The 11,982-nt window shown below is 44.8% G+C and overlaps 1 protein-coding gene across 3 annotated transcripts in view; it reads right to left on the bottom strand.

The window, feature by feature from the left end:
• LOC130161097 (nebulin-like) overlaps positions 1-11,982 on the bottom strand; it is a 39,029-nt gene that overhangs the window by 5,674 nt on the left and 21,373 nt on the right. For 2 of the 3 annotated variants that reach the window (XM_056364084.1, XM_056364085.1), the window contains exons 33-54: positions 11,806-11,913; positions 11,237-11,347; positions 10,878-10,988; positions 10,223-10,333; positions 9,972-10,082; positions 9,747-9,857; positions 9,523-9,633; positions 9,009-9,116; positions 8,173-8,283; positions 7,647-7,757; positions 7,422-7,532; positions 6,805-6,915; positions 6,565-6,672; positions 6,368-6,478; positions 6,114-6,221; positions 5,528-5,638; positions 5,299-5,409; positions 3,660-3,770; positions 3,014-3,115; positions 2,472-2,576; positions 2,258-2,371; positions 657-761 (exon numbers count right to left, since the gene is read on the bottom strand). In XM_056364084.1, the coding sequence (XP_056220059.1) occupies positions 657-761; positions 2,258-2,371; positions 2,472-2,576; positions 3,014-3,115; positions 3,660-3,770; positions 5,299-5,409; positions 5,528-5,638; positions 6,114-6,221; positions 6,368-6,478; positions 6,565-6,672; positions 6,805-6,915; positions 7,422-7,532; positions 7,647-7,757; positions 8,173-8,283; positions 9,009-9,116; positions 9,523-9,633; positions 9,747-9,857; positions 9,972-10,082; positions 10,223-10,333; positions 10,878-10,988; positions 11,237-11,347; positions 11,806-11,913 (2,412 nt within the window). The remainder of the gene's footprint in view (positions 1-656; positions 762-2,257; positions 2,372-2,471; positions 2,577-3,013; positions 3,116-3,659; positions 3,771-5,298; positions 5,410-5,527; positions 5,639-6,113; positions 6,222-6,367; positions 6,479-6,564; positions 6,673-6,804; positions 6,916-7,421; positions 7,533-7,646; positions 7,758-8,172; positions 8,284-9,008; positions 9,117-9,522; positions 9,634-9,746; positions 9,858-9,971; positions 10,083-10,222; positions 10,334-10,877; positions 10,989-11,236; positions 11,348-11,805; positions 11,914-11,982) is intronic. The other variant, XM_056364086.1, reaches the window with a different exon arrangement.

The following is an 11,982-nucleotide window of genomic DNA, read 5'->3' as shown; positions in this document are numbered from 1 at the left end:
ACGTAACGCTGTGAAGTGGAGAGGCTCCTCTCTGTGGCTGTGTGGGCAGCACCCGACTAAAACTGAACCATGGCTGCATGTGTGTATGTGTGTGTGTGTGTGTGTGCACGAGTGTGTGCGTGTGTATGTGCACGAGTGTGTGTGTGTGTAACCTCTTCAACTTCTCCAGCTTTCATCCCACAGTTCCCTCTCCATTTGCCTTAGAAAGGTTGCCATGGTTACACCCACACAACAGACTGAATTTTGGAGTGAGTCAAAGTGAATGATGCAGGCACGCATGAACACACACACACACACACACACACACACACACACAACACACACACACACACACACACACACTGTGTAGGTGGGTGGAGTGTGTGTCCTGTAAAATCAGCTCTTTGTAGCCAGAAGCATGTCAGTAACTTTGACAATAAATCTGATAAATAATCTTGTTTGTGTTTTAATTTTCCTCCTAAACACAAATACGTTGATGAATATTTGTTTTAGTAAAATCATAATTTCTACGGTTATTGATCAGCTGAGCTACATCACCATTTTTATTTTTTGTGGATTTAACTGACGCTGCACCAGATTTGACAGCAGCAGTGAAATAGTACATGTAAATATATACAGATCCATGTACATGTATGTACGGGAGTGTTTTGTCGTACGTTGCTCTGCAGCTTGGTGGCGTGCAGGACGTGCTCCAGCTGCAGCAGGTTCGGCAGGTCTGAGGATCCCTCCGGTTTCTGGTTCTGGTTTGTCTTGTACTTCACCTGAAGGACAGATTAAGAGTTTTTAATTAGGATTTTTATTTTTATTATTTCATTACTTCCAGAGGGAACAAATCAACCTTTTCACCTCCATTAAACTCTCATCATTTTAGGAACAAGAACTTTGATCCAAAACTTTGGAAAACCTGCTGAGAGCTGCAAGAACAGCAGAAAACCTGTTTATTTAACTCGGCTTTTAATTCATTCTCTCATATTTTACTTTTCTTATTGCTTTCTGTTTTTACTTTCATTTACACATTTTATTGTCTACTGTCTTTCTATTGTCTGTTTTCATTGTCCCTCAATCCGCCTTTATTTTATTGCACTATTTGAACTTCATCTCTTGTATGAAAAGTGGTCTATAAATAAAGTTTATTGTTATTTTTTAAATATTTCTTTAAGTGAAAATGCAAAACAATCATAATATCTGCCAAAATAACAACAACATGTTGTTTGCGCAACATTCAGCTCTAACTTAAAGAGTCTTGTGGTCGTGCTGTTTTGGTGCGTGTTTACTCAGCCAGGGTCACCTCCTCCTGCTCACCCCTCCCTCTCCGCCATAATTAGTGGCTTCAGTAAACGAGAGAGATGGTGTCAAACAGCAAACGTCACTACAGCCGTGTTTTTACACAGCTCAGGAAAAGCAAACATGTAGAAATGATCTTCCTCCACACGGCTCTGATGTTTGAGGCTAAAATCAGCTGCAGATTGAGCCACTTAAAGTGAAACGCTGCCTGTGTGTGTGTGTGTGTGTATGTGTGTGTGTGTGTGTGTGTGTGTGTGTGTGTGTGTCATGGTGTGTGTGAGGAGTGTGTAGCTCTCAGAGAAGCAGCTGAGTGAACGAACACCGGGCAGCGTTCAACACAACAAGCTGTTACGTAACGCTGTGAAGTGGAGAGGCTCCTCTCTGTGGCTGTGTGGGCAGCACCCGACTAAAACTGAACCATGGCTGCATGTGTGTATGTGTGTGTGTGTGTGTGTGCACGAGTGTGTGCGTGTGTATGTGCACGAGTGTGTGTGTGTGTGTGTGTGTAACCTCTTCAACTTCTCGAGCTTTCATCCCACAGTTCCCTCTCCATTTGCCTTAGAAAGGTTGCCATGGTTACACCCACACAACAGACTGAATTTTGGAGTGAGTCAAAGTGAATGATGCAGGCACGCATGAACACACACACACACACACACACACACACACACACACACACACACACACACACACACACACACACACACACAGTTTGTTCCTCTAGTTTATCTGAGAGGTTGAAAATAAAAAAGTCTTCAGGTGAAACAATCCTGATGATTCTCACGACTTGAACCATAATGTGAAAGTAAACTAAATTAATTATGATAATTACATTAAAACACAGGTGCAGCTGCTTGACCAGATCCAGATACTTTCATCATCAAAAACCTCAGATGTAACGAGCTGGTGTTTAGCGCCGATATGAACCTAAAAACCATGTGACACAGATCATGTGACCAGGTGATTCGCTCACCTGACTGGCCAGAGCAGCAGCAGCTTGTTTGTGTTTGAAGGAGAGACAGTCGAGGGGGTTGTACCGCGGCCTCTGGCCCTTTAAATGTCTGTCGAAACTCTCCTTATACTTCACCTGTGGGAGAGGGCGAGAGAGGTCAACGACCTGTACATGTCCGTTAGCCCTGTGGTAGACCCAGTGCATGCAGGGAAGGCTGTGTGCATGTGTGTGTTACCTGGCTGGCGAGTTTTGAAACCTCCTTGGCGTGCTGGATGTCAGTTCTGGCCAAAAGAGAGCAGTCGCTGTAAACCAGCTGCTTAGTGTTACTCTTATAGGCCACCTGTGACACACACACACACACACCACACACACACACACACACACACACACACACACAACACACACACACACACACACACACACACACAAATAATTCAAAGACACAAAATGAATACACACACTTACTGGTATGCTGAAAAATTTAAGAGACATTACATTCATTCTTCTCACACACACACACACATACACACACACACACACACACACACACACACACACACACACACACACACACACACACACACAGATGAACCTTGCAGAACGCTCTTGCGTAACGACAGTTCAATGTTTTACAGCAGAACGTTTTCTATAATTAATCAGCGGTTCCACTCGGAGAACAGCTGGTGAACGGGACTGTTGTCATGGAAATGAATGTTGGATAGGACGTGGTTACACACACACACAGACACACACAGACACACACACACACAGACTCACGTCGCTGGCCAGTTTAGCGGCGTTGGCGGCGTTGATGATGTCAGGTCTGTCTGGCTCCGTGTTGTAGTGATGAAGCTCCTCTTTACCTTTTCTGTAGCCGATCTGAGACCATAACAATAAAATCAATAAATATAAAAGTGCATTACACATAAAACATGATTAAATACAAAATCAACAACAACAATAAAACACAACAAGCTTCAAGACGTTTCATTGTCTGTAATTTTCTCTGTGATCGTTAATTTTAAACGTCAACACAGCTGAACCCCCCCCCCACCCCCCGGTTCTGAGTCCAGACCTGATGAGAACCTCAGGTTATATAAAGGATATTATATAAAGTGTCTGTTCATGCACAGCTTTAAAAATGAGGATGAAAATGTTAAAAAAGAAGGTCGAGGATGTGAAGAGGAAGTGAAGAGGCTGAGACTCAGCGTCTCTGAGCTCTGGATTAAAGAGTTTTACAGCCTGTTCAAATCTCTCTGACTCACTTTGAATCAATGAATCGGTTGTTTACGGGAATAAAATCTACAGAAAGCTTCATTTTCATCAGTGTCTCTCTCCTTAAACTCCACACAGACGAGGCAGCGTTCACTGGCGTGGCAGAGCAAACGTTACATACGTGTAATGTGTATGTTTGTTTATTTACTTCGCTCTGGTTCTTGTTGACCTCCATGGCGTGCTCCACCTCAGGCAGTGTCTTCATGTTGGTGTAGCTGGACTTCCCCTTCTCCCGATTATACTGCTCCTTGTAAAACTTCTACAGAGAGACAGAGACAGGACACGGCCGGGGGGGGGGGAAGATAAAAGGCAAAAATAAAAACATGAGGGAACGGAGAAAGAGAGAGGCGGTTACATTGAGACAGAACAAAAAAGAAAAGGGAGCGTGATGGATGGAGGGAGAAAATAAGTGATGACTAATTCCGCCTGGTGCTGAATAACGACTGAAAACACACTCGCTCATTTGCCTAAAAATAAGACGAGCTGCTTCTCACTGTGAAAATGAGAAATTCACAGCGTGACGCAGAGATGAATATTAAAGCCAGAGCAGATTCACAGACCTGACGCGGTTTCACTCTCAAAAACAAACCGACGAAAAGCAAAAGTTTTACTAAATTATATAAAAAGCCGTGAGAGAATAAACACCATCGAGAAGATAAACATGTTTCATCCTCCACGCCGCCTGCGCTTCTTCTCCCTTTATTTACTCATAACGTTTTCATTAATACAACCAGAGGAGACCGGAGCCGCCTCATCACATCCATACAGATCAATAGTGTCTCCAATAACAGGCGGACACATCACACAGTAGAAGACAAATTAAAAGCCTTCAGTGTGTTGGACACAAAGACAGTGGGACGGTGAAGGTAGTCTGAGTTACACGCTCCAGTTAGCGACGCATTGCTCGGTCAACAGACGTGCAACCAGAAAGCTTCCACCCTGTGTCCCAGTTTACCCCCGGCTTTGATTTTCTGCCCCCCCCCCCCCCCCCCCTCCCTCTCTCCTGGGGGCTGACTGACACCGGACGATGACCCTCCTCTGTGAAACCTCTCGGTCCGACGCTGCAGGCGACGGCAGCGACGCAACGTGTCTCACTTCACCTCAACATGTTGAATCTCTTCTGGTGGGCCCATGAATCAGCTCAGATTGTGTTTCTCTCTCTCTCTCTCTCTAAGTATTCTGGGTAATGTAGTATCTCTTTATGTGTTTATCTGCCACCTGCTCAGAAACACCAGCATCACAAAGTGAATGTTACAGTTTGACTTCATTCACATCTGCGCTTCTGTTCGTCTGTCACACTTCATGATCCAACCTGACACTGGCATTTATCTGTGTGTGTGTATGTGTGTGTGTGTGTGTGTGTGTGTGTGTGTAGGCAGTAGGTCAGTGTCCGTGTCCTCAGGCTGTGGAGCACAACACAGCTGCTCACATGTGTTCACGCCTCAGCACACAAAATTATACACAACAAACTCCTGTCTGGTGTGTGTGTGTGTGTATGTGTGTGTGTGTGTGTGTGTGTGTGTGTGTGTGTGTGTGTGTGTGTGTGTGTGTGTGTTAATCAGAGAGGATTGTTGGACGTGGCTGTTTAAGCTCCTCCCATCTGTTTTGTTTGAAGGCGGATCAGGATCCAACCTGTCTGACATTTGTCTGGAGATGTTCACTCCTCATGTCTCTGATTCACAGACACTAAACTCACTCACAACTTCAATCTGCTGCGAGTTTCTATGTTTTCAACAGCTGATAAATGTTGATGTCATCGCAGTGAGTGAAGGTCAGGTCGGACTCACATCGCTCTGCGTCTTGCTCAGCTCTTTGGCGAACACCGTCTCGATGGTCTGGGGCATCAGGGCGTACAGGCTGCAGCCGGCCTCCTTCCTCCCCTCCTCCCTGTAGGCTTTCTGCAACACAAACCACAGCAGTTTCCCACATCGAGACGGTAGCTGCAGATTTACTAAAGCAAGTGTTGGGAGCTCGAACTCTTAGAGTCAACAGACAGTGAGATCAGGTGGTCGTTACCTCACTGTACAGGTGAGTCTGCTCCTTGGCGTGTTGAGTTTCTTTGGTCTCAGGCAGCAGATGATACAAACTGCTGATCAGCTCCTTCTTACCCGCCTCCTTGTATTTACTCTGGGAGAAAACAACAACAAAATTAGACCAATATTTACACAGTAACACACCAGAGACACTTTCTCCATTTCACTTCAAGAACATTGTCACTTGAAAATATTCTACTTTTCCTTTTTGTTGTAAACTGAATGATGAAGAGAATTTAAACAGATGTTGGTTTAACTGGATATAAACCTGTTTGCTGACGATATAAAACTGTTTGTTATAAAACTGTTTCTGACAAATAGTCCAAATACGTTTTAAAAAGACTTTTTCAAGGTCTGATAATTATAAAAAAAATAAACCTGAGACGCCTCAAGGCTTTAATGACCAGATGGCACTTTGTGTTGTTAACAGTTAACAGCCTCACAAACAGAGTGAAAAGCCTCTTTATAAATTATCAAGATGTCTACTCAAGACAAACACATAATAAAGAGAGAGAGAGAGAGAGAGAGAGAGAGAGAAGAGAGAGAGAGAGAGAGAGTGAGTTTCCCACCTCGCTGTGTGTCTCCGCCATCTCTTTGACAAACTGAGTCTCCAGAGTCTCCGGCAGCAGCGAGAACAGAGTGTTGGGCAGATCCTCTTTGTCCTTCCTGTACTTTGTCTGAGAGACAAATACAACACGCACACACACACACACACACACACACACACACACACACACACAGAAATATATTAAGATATGAATATATTTCCACAACAATCTCTTAACTTCAACATCCATGGACAAACACTGATTCAGCCTCTCACCTCGCTCTGCAGCTCAGAGATCTGTTTAGCAAACTCTGTCTCTTTGGTCTCGGGCATCTGGTGGAAAACGCTGATGCTGTTCTCCTGTCTGCCTTTCTGCTTGTATTTATTCTGACACACACACACGAGAAAAAAGATGTAAGAATAAAGTATCCTGTGTACTGTTATTTACTGACAGCGTGTGGACGTCCACCCACCTCACTCTGAAGCTCCGTGGCGGCTTTAGCGAACTTCATCTGCTCGGTCTCCGGCAGCAGAGCGTACAGGCTGCAGCTCAGCTCTTTCTTACCTTCCTTGTACTTCACCTGCAGACGGCAGAGAGACACTGGACGTCAGGGTCGTTCATGAGGAGTCCAAAAGTCTTGGACTATCTCTACAAAGCTAACCCTTCGTGTGTGTGTGTGTGTGTGTGTGTGTGTGTGTGTGTGTGTGTGTACCTGACTCTGCAGCTCCGTCGCCTCTTTAGCATGTTGCGTCTCCAGAGTTTCGGGGAGCTGATGGTACAGACAGCTGGTCGCCTCCTTCCTGCTCGCCTCCTTGTACTTGGCCTGAAGGAAACATCAGCTGTCAGCCACACGTCTCAGTGTGTGTCCTGACTGCTGCTCATTTCCCTTTTACATTTCTTATTGATCCTGTTTGTGCAGCTCTCCTCACAGTCGGTGAGTGTGAGTGTGTCTGGAGTGTCCTGATTTTGATCTTTATCCTGTTTTTGATGATATTTGGGAAGTGGCGTTGACATGGATATATATACGTGATGATAACAGGTTTCAGTTTCTGATCGTGTGCCTGCAGATTTCTCACCATCTCAGCCTCTATGAGAGGGTTCAGAAACCTTGGACCACCAGGTGTTTACATGCCACAGAAACCTGGATATACTCCAGGTAGTTTATATCCAGGGATAAACTGTTTACATGTGCCTCCGCGCCTGGTTGACTAAGTTATTAATGAGTTATTAATCGTGTTTAACTTGACGAGGGAGGTTTTACAGGCAGAGCAGCAGCTCAGCGTTCAGCACCGTCTCCTCACAACCCGAAGGAACGACCATCCTGCTCACCTCGCTCTGCAGCTCAGAGACGGTTTTGGCGAGCTGCGTCTCGGCGGTCTCCGGCAGCTGAGAGTAGAAACTCTGAGCGAGGCTCCTGATCCCTTCCTCTTTATATTTACTCTGGAAAACACAAGAGAAACTCACTCAGACTCATTCACACATCAGGAGTATATCAGAGACAGAGAGGCCTTCATGTGTACCTGTCACTGCAGGTGTGTGTGTGTGTGTGTTTACCTCGCTCTGCAGGTCAGACATCTTGGCGGCGAGCTGCGTCTCGGCCGTGTGCGGCAGCTGAGCGTACAGACTGGACGACATCAGCTTCTTCCCGCTCTCCTTGTATTTGTTCTGAAGGAAACGAAACATCGGCTTCGTTTAGTTTCCAGCTGTTTGTCAGACTTTACAATGTTTGAGTCCCGTTACACAAACGCTGATAAAACTCAGCTCCCACAAACTGAAGTGTAAATCTCCTCAGTTTGGCAGAGAGTCTTCAAAGTGCAAAATATTATTCGATCATGAATTTGTTGGTTGGACTGAAGAATGAACGGCAGTGAGAGCGGAGGTTTGTTTACACTCTTCTCCTCTTCATTTAACTGCTGCAGATTTCATGAGGCTGTCGTGCGCTCGCACTGACCGCTGCCGCCTAAATAATACTAAATATTACATCACAACTGAAGAGAAGGAATCACTCTGAGTGTTTTCGATGCTCAAATGTGAAACATCATGAAATGTGAATAAGTGAGTGTGAATAATAGATGCGTACCTCGCTCTGCAGCTCCGTCACCTCTTTAACACGCTGCGTCTCCAGAGTCTCAGGCAGCAGGTGGTACAGGGAGCTGCTGGCCTCTTTCTTTCCCGCCTCCTTGTACTTGACCTGCAGGAAAAACAAACAACAACAACAACAAACGCCACATTAATAACAAGCGTTACAGCTGAGATTGGTGGCTTTTATCCAGGAGCGTTTAATAGTCAGGAAACGTTTTTACCACCACTTCCTTTGAAAAGATCCAATATTGTGTCTGTAGGTGCCAGATTCAAGTCAAACCAAACCTGAGGGACAGAAGGTGAAGAGACACCAGAGAGAGAGAGAGAGAGAGAGAGAGAGAGAGAGAGAGAGAGAGAGAGAGAGAGAGAGAGAGAGAGAGAGAGAGAGAGAGAGAGAGGGGAAGGGCTGAGAGGTTCAGCAGCTATGAATGTGTTCCTGATAACAGGACCAGAATAGAGCGTTTATCTGGACTGTGTTGACATGGAGATGAAGCACAAACACTTAAACATATTCTCTGGACACAATAACCTCAGGTTCGTGTAAAATAAACACATCATTCATCAAAAAAGGACGAGTGGTTTCCTCAAACAGCAGGACACCATCATCTTTAACAAACGTTCCTCAAAAAACAGGAGGAAACAAGCATTAGTTCAGGGACTATTTTCAGCGGCGGATTAATCCACATTTGGTGCTGTAGTGAGTTTCTGTGTTTCTGGAAACAACGGCGCTCTGTGGCTCAGAGGAATCAGATACATCATCTATAAGTATATATTTTGTCACATAGAACAGATTTACGTCGTCACGACCTGATCAATAAGTTAAGTGTTTCCCACCTCGCTGTGTGTCTCCGCCATCTCTTTGACAAACTGAGTCTGCAGAGTCTCGGGCAGCAGCGAGAACAGAGTGTTGGGCAGATCCTCTTTGTCCTTCTTGTACGTCGACTTGAAACAAAAATACAAGTCGATTAAAACAGTTTTAACTTCCTTTTCAAACCACTGAGTCACTGCGTGAACACAAACTGATCAGCTGTCTGTATTTAAACTGTTTTCACCAAAATATAACGGATGAATAAACGAAAACTATCAATATCCAACGTGATAAATGATACAAACTAAAAGAAAATTATTGTTTTTATTTATAAGAAAACGTAGATTAAAGGGTAACACAAACTAAAATAATAAATAATTTATTCATCTGTGAAACTTTGAATTATTATCATTAATGGTGCAAAATATAAACTGCACATTACACAACATTTTTTAGTGAAATTCAGGTCAAACTTTATTTGTGGTGCAATGATCTGAAACCCAACATTTGAGTTTGTGATGGTGCGTTCAGGGTCCTCACCTCACTCTGTATCTCTGACATCTGCTTGGCGAAGTGCGTCTCGGCCGTCTCGGGGAGGAGCGAGTACAGGTTCTTACTGATCTCCTTCTTTCCCTCCTCTTTGTACTTCACCTGAGACACAACACGCAGAGTTTACTTCACCAAACTCACCGTGAGGTAGCAGTGAGTTTAACGTGTGTGTGTGTGTGTGTGTGTGTGTGTGTGTGTGTGTGTGTGTGTCTCACCTCGCTGTAAACGCCTCTCAGCTCTTTAGCCAGCTGTGTCTCTGTGGTTTCAGGAAGCTGGTGATACAGAGAGCCGCTCGCCTCCGTCTTACTGTCCTGTTTATACTTCACCTGCAGGAAGACGGCAGAGCAGCGGCACAACGGACACAATTAAACTCCACTAACTTACTGAATCTCTAAACACAGGAAGAACGGGACAGTAAACCCGACTCAGGCTGACAGTACCTGACTCTGCAGCTGTGACACCTCTTTAGCGCGCAGCGTGTCCAGAGTCTCGGGAAGCTTCGAGTACAGAGAGCTGGACACTTCTCTCTTCCCTGCTTCTTTATACTTGGTCTGGAAAAACGAGACAAAACACGATGTCGTACAAAAGGAAACTAGTCATCCACAAACTGACTTCCCTCCTTATGAATAATCACTGTGATCATTATGACGTGATGCAACCAAACCTCAGACGAACGTATCTCTCACCGCACCTCGCTCTGTATTTCAGAAACAGCTTTGGCGAACTGGATCTCGTTGGTCTCTGGAAGCTGCGAGTAAACGCTGACGGTCTGACTCTTCTTCCCGCTCTCCTTGTACTTGTTCTGGAGGTGACGAGACAACAAGATGCATTCAGACAGAACGTGTCAGGTTGTTTTATGCTGCATGTTTTCTCCAAACTGTTTCTGTCTGTAGCTTCGCTCTTCGCTCTGTTTTTCTTCTCTTGTTTCCAACTTAACGCTCGCAGCTCGACTTTGTGTTTGAGCGCAAGAGAGAATCCTTCTTCTTTTATTCTGTTTGATGTGTTGTATTAAAGAACTTCTAATGCAACAAGAGAAGAAGAAAACTGTCGAAACCACAAAATATTTGCTGCATATTGATCCAAAGTCTGTATTTTATGAATTCGTCTTTTCTCTTCTTTGTAACAAAAAGAGCAGAACTACGGAAGCTGAGAAAGGCCACAATCACGAATATCTTTTTATGCCGTTATGCTCATTATCCCGACATAAAGAGATGTTATCAGGAAAAACAGTTTTTTGTTAAGATAACGAGATAATTATCTCGTCATCTCCAGATAACAAAGCTCGTTAAAGTTACTTTGTTAATCAGGTCAGAGGTCAGAGGTCAGACGCAGAAGGAAACTCGTACCTGACTCTGTATCTCAGTCATCTCGCGGGCTAACTGGGTCTCTGCAGTGTCAGGGAGCTGAGAGTAAAGAGACGACGTCATCTCCTTCCTCCCTTCGTCTTTGTACTTTTTCTGTCGGAAAAGAAACGTCACAGTTCAAGAAGAAGAAGAGATTTAAAGAATTACATTTAAAATCATTTTCTTCTTGTACAGAAAGTTTTGGTTTTAGTTCGTCCAGGAAAGATTTGGAAGTACTTCCTGCTGAGGAGTAGTCGTGAAAGACGGAGAGACAGAGATGGAAAAGGGGGAGAAGAGGCAGAGGAAGAGCAGCAGACAGAGCGAGGGAGGAGACAGAGGGAGAGATGAAGGTGGAGACTCACTTCACTCTGCAGCTCCGTCGCTTCTTTGGCGTGTTTCGTCTCCAGAGTCTCAGGAAGTTTGGAGTAAAGAGACGACGCCGCCTGCTGCTTCCCTGCCTGTTTGTACTTCACCTGACACACACACACACACACACACACACACACACACACACACACACACACAGGAAGTTACTGCTCTGTAAACCCACCACATTCCTTCATCAATCTGGTCTTCAACTTCTTACAACTCTCCTCATTGACCAGTGTTATCTGTCTCACATCCTATTGGTTGTTGACATAGCGACCATTCTGTGACATCACCAGCGGGCTTTATCAGGTGTCAACCAATGGGCTTCCAGCTGTCTGAGTGATTCCCTCTGGTGCTGAGACGCCTGTTATCATGAGGAGTCACAGTCCGACAGAACAAGCTTCTGCCTCATAAGGGCAGGTAAAAAAAGAAAGACGATGACATCACTTCCTGTGTAGTGATGCGAGCTCTATAACAATGATACAGGCTCAGAAAGGGTTTGTCCTGATCCGTATATTCTGAATGAGTAAACCCACACACACACACACACAGAGTTTCCCACCTCGCTGTGTGTCTCCGACATCTCTTTGATAAACTGAGTCTCCAGAGTCTCGGGCAGCAGCGAGAACAGAGTGTTGGGCAGATCCTCTTTGTCCGTCTTGTACTTTGTCTTAAGAGGAGAAAAACAAACAAACAGACGAGACACTGTAAAGAGAGAAAACGCCGCACAGTGAGAAGT

Source organism: Seriola aureovittata, chromosome 20 (assembly GCF_021018895.1).
Source record: "Seriola aureovittata isolate HTS-2021-v1 ecotype China chromosome 20, ASM2101889v1, whole genome shotgun sequence".
NCBI classification, from domain to species: Eukaryota; Metazoa; Chordata; class Actinopteri; order Carangiformes; family Carangidae; genus Seriola; species Seriola aureovittata.
This window is presented reverse-complemented; position numbering and strand designations above follow the sequence as displayed.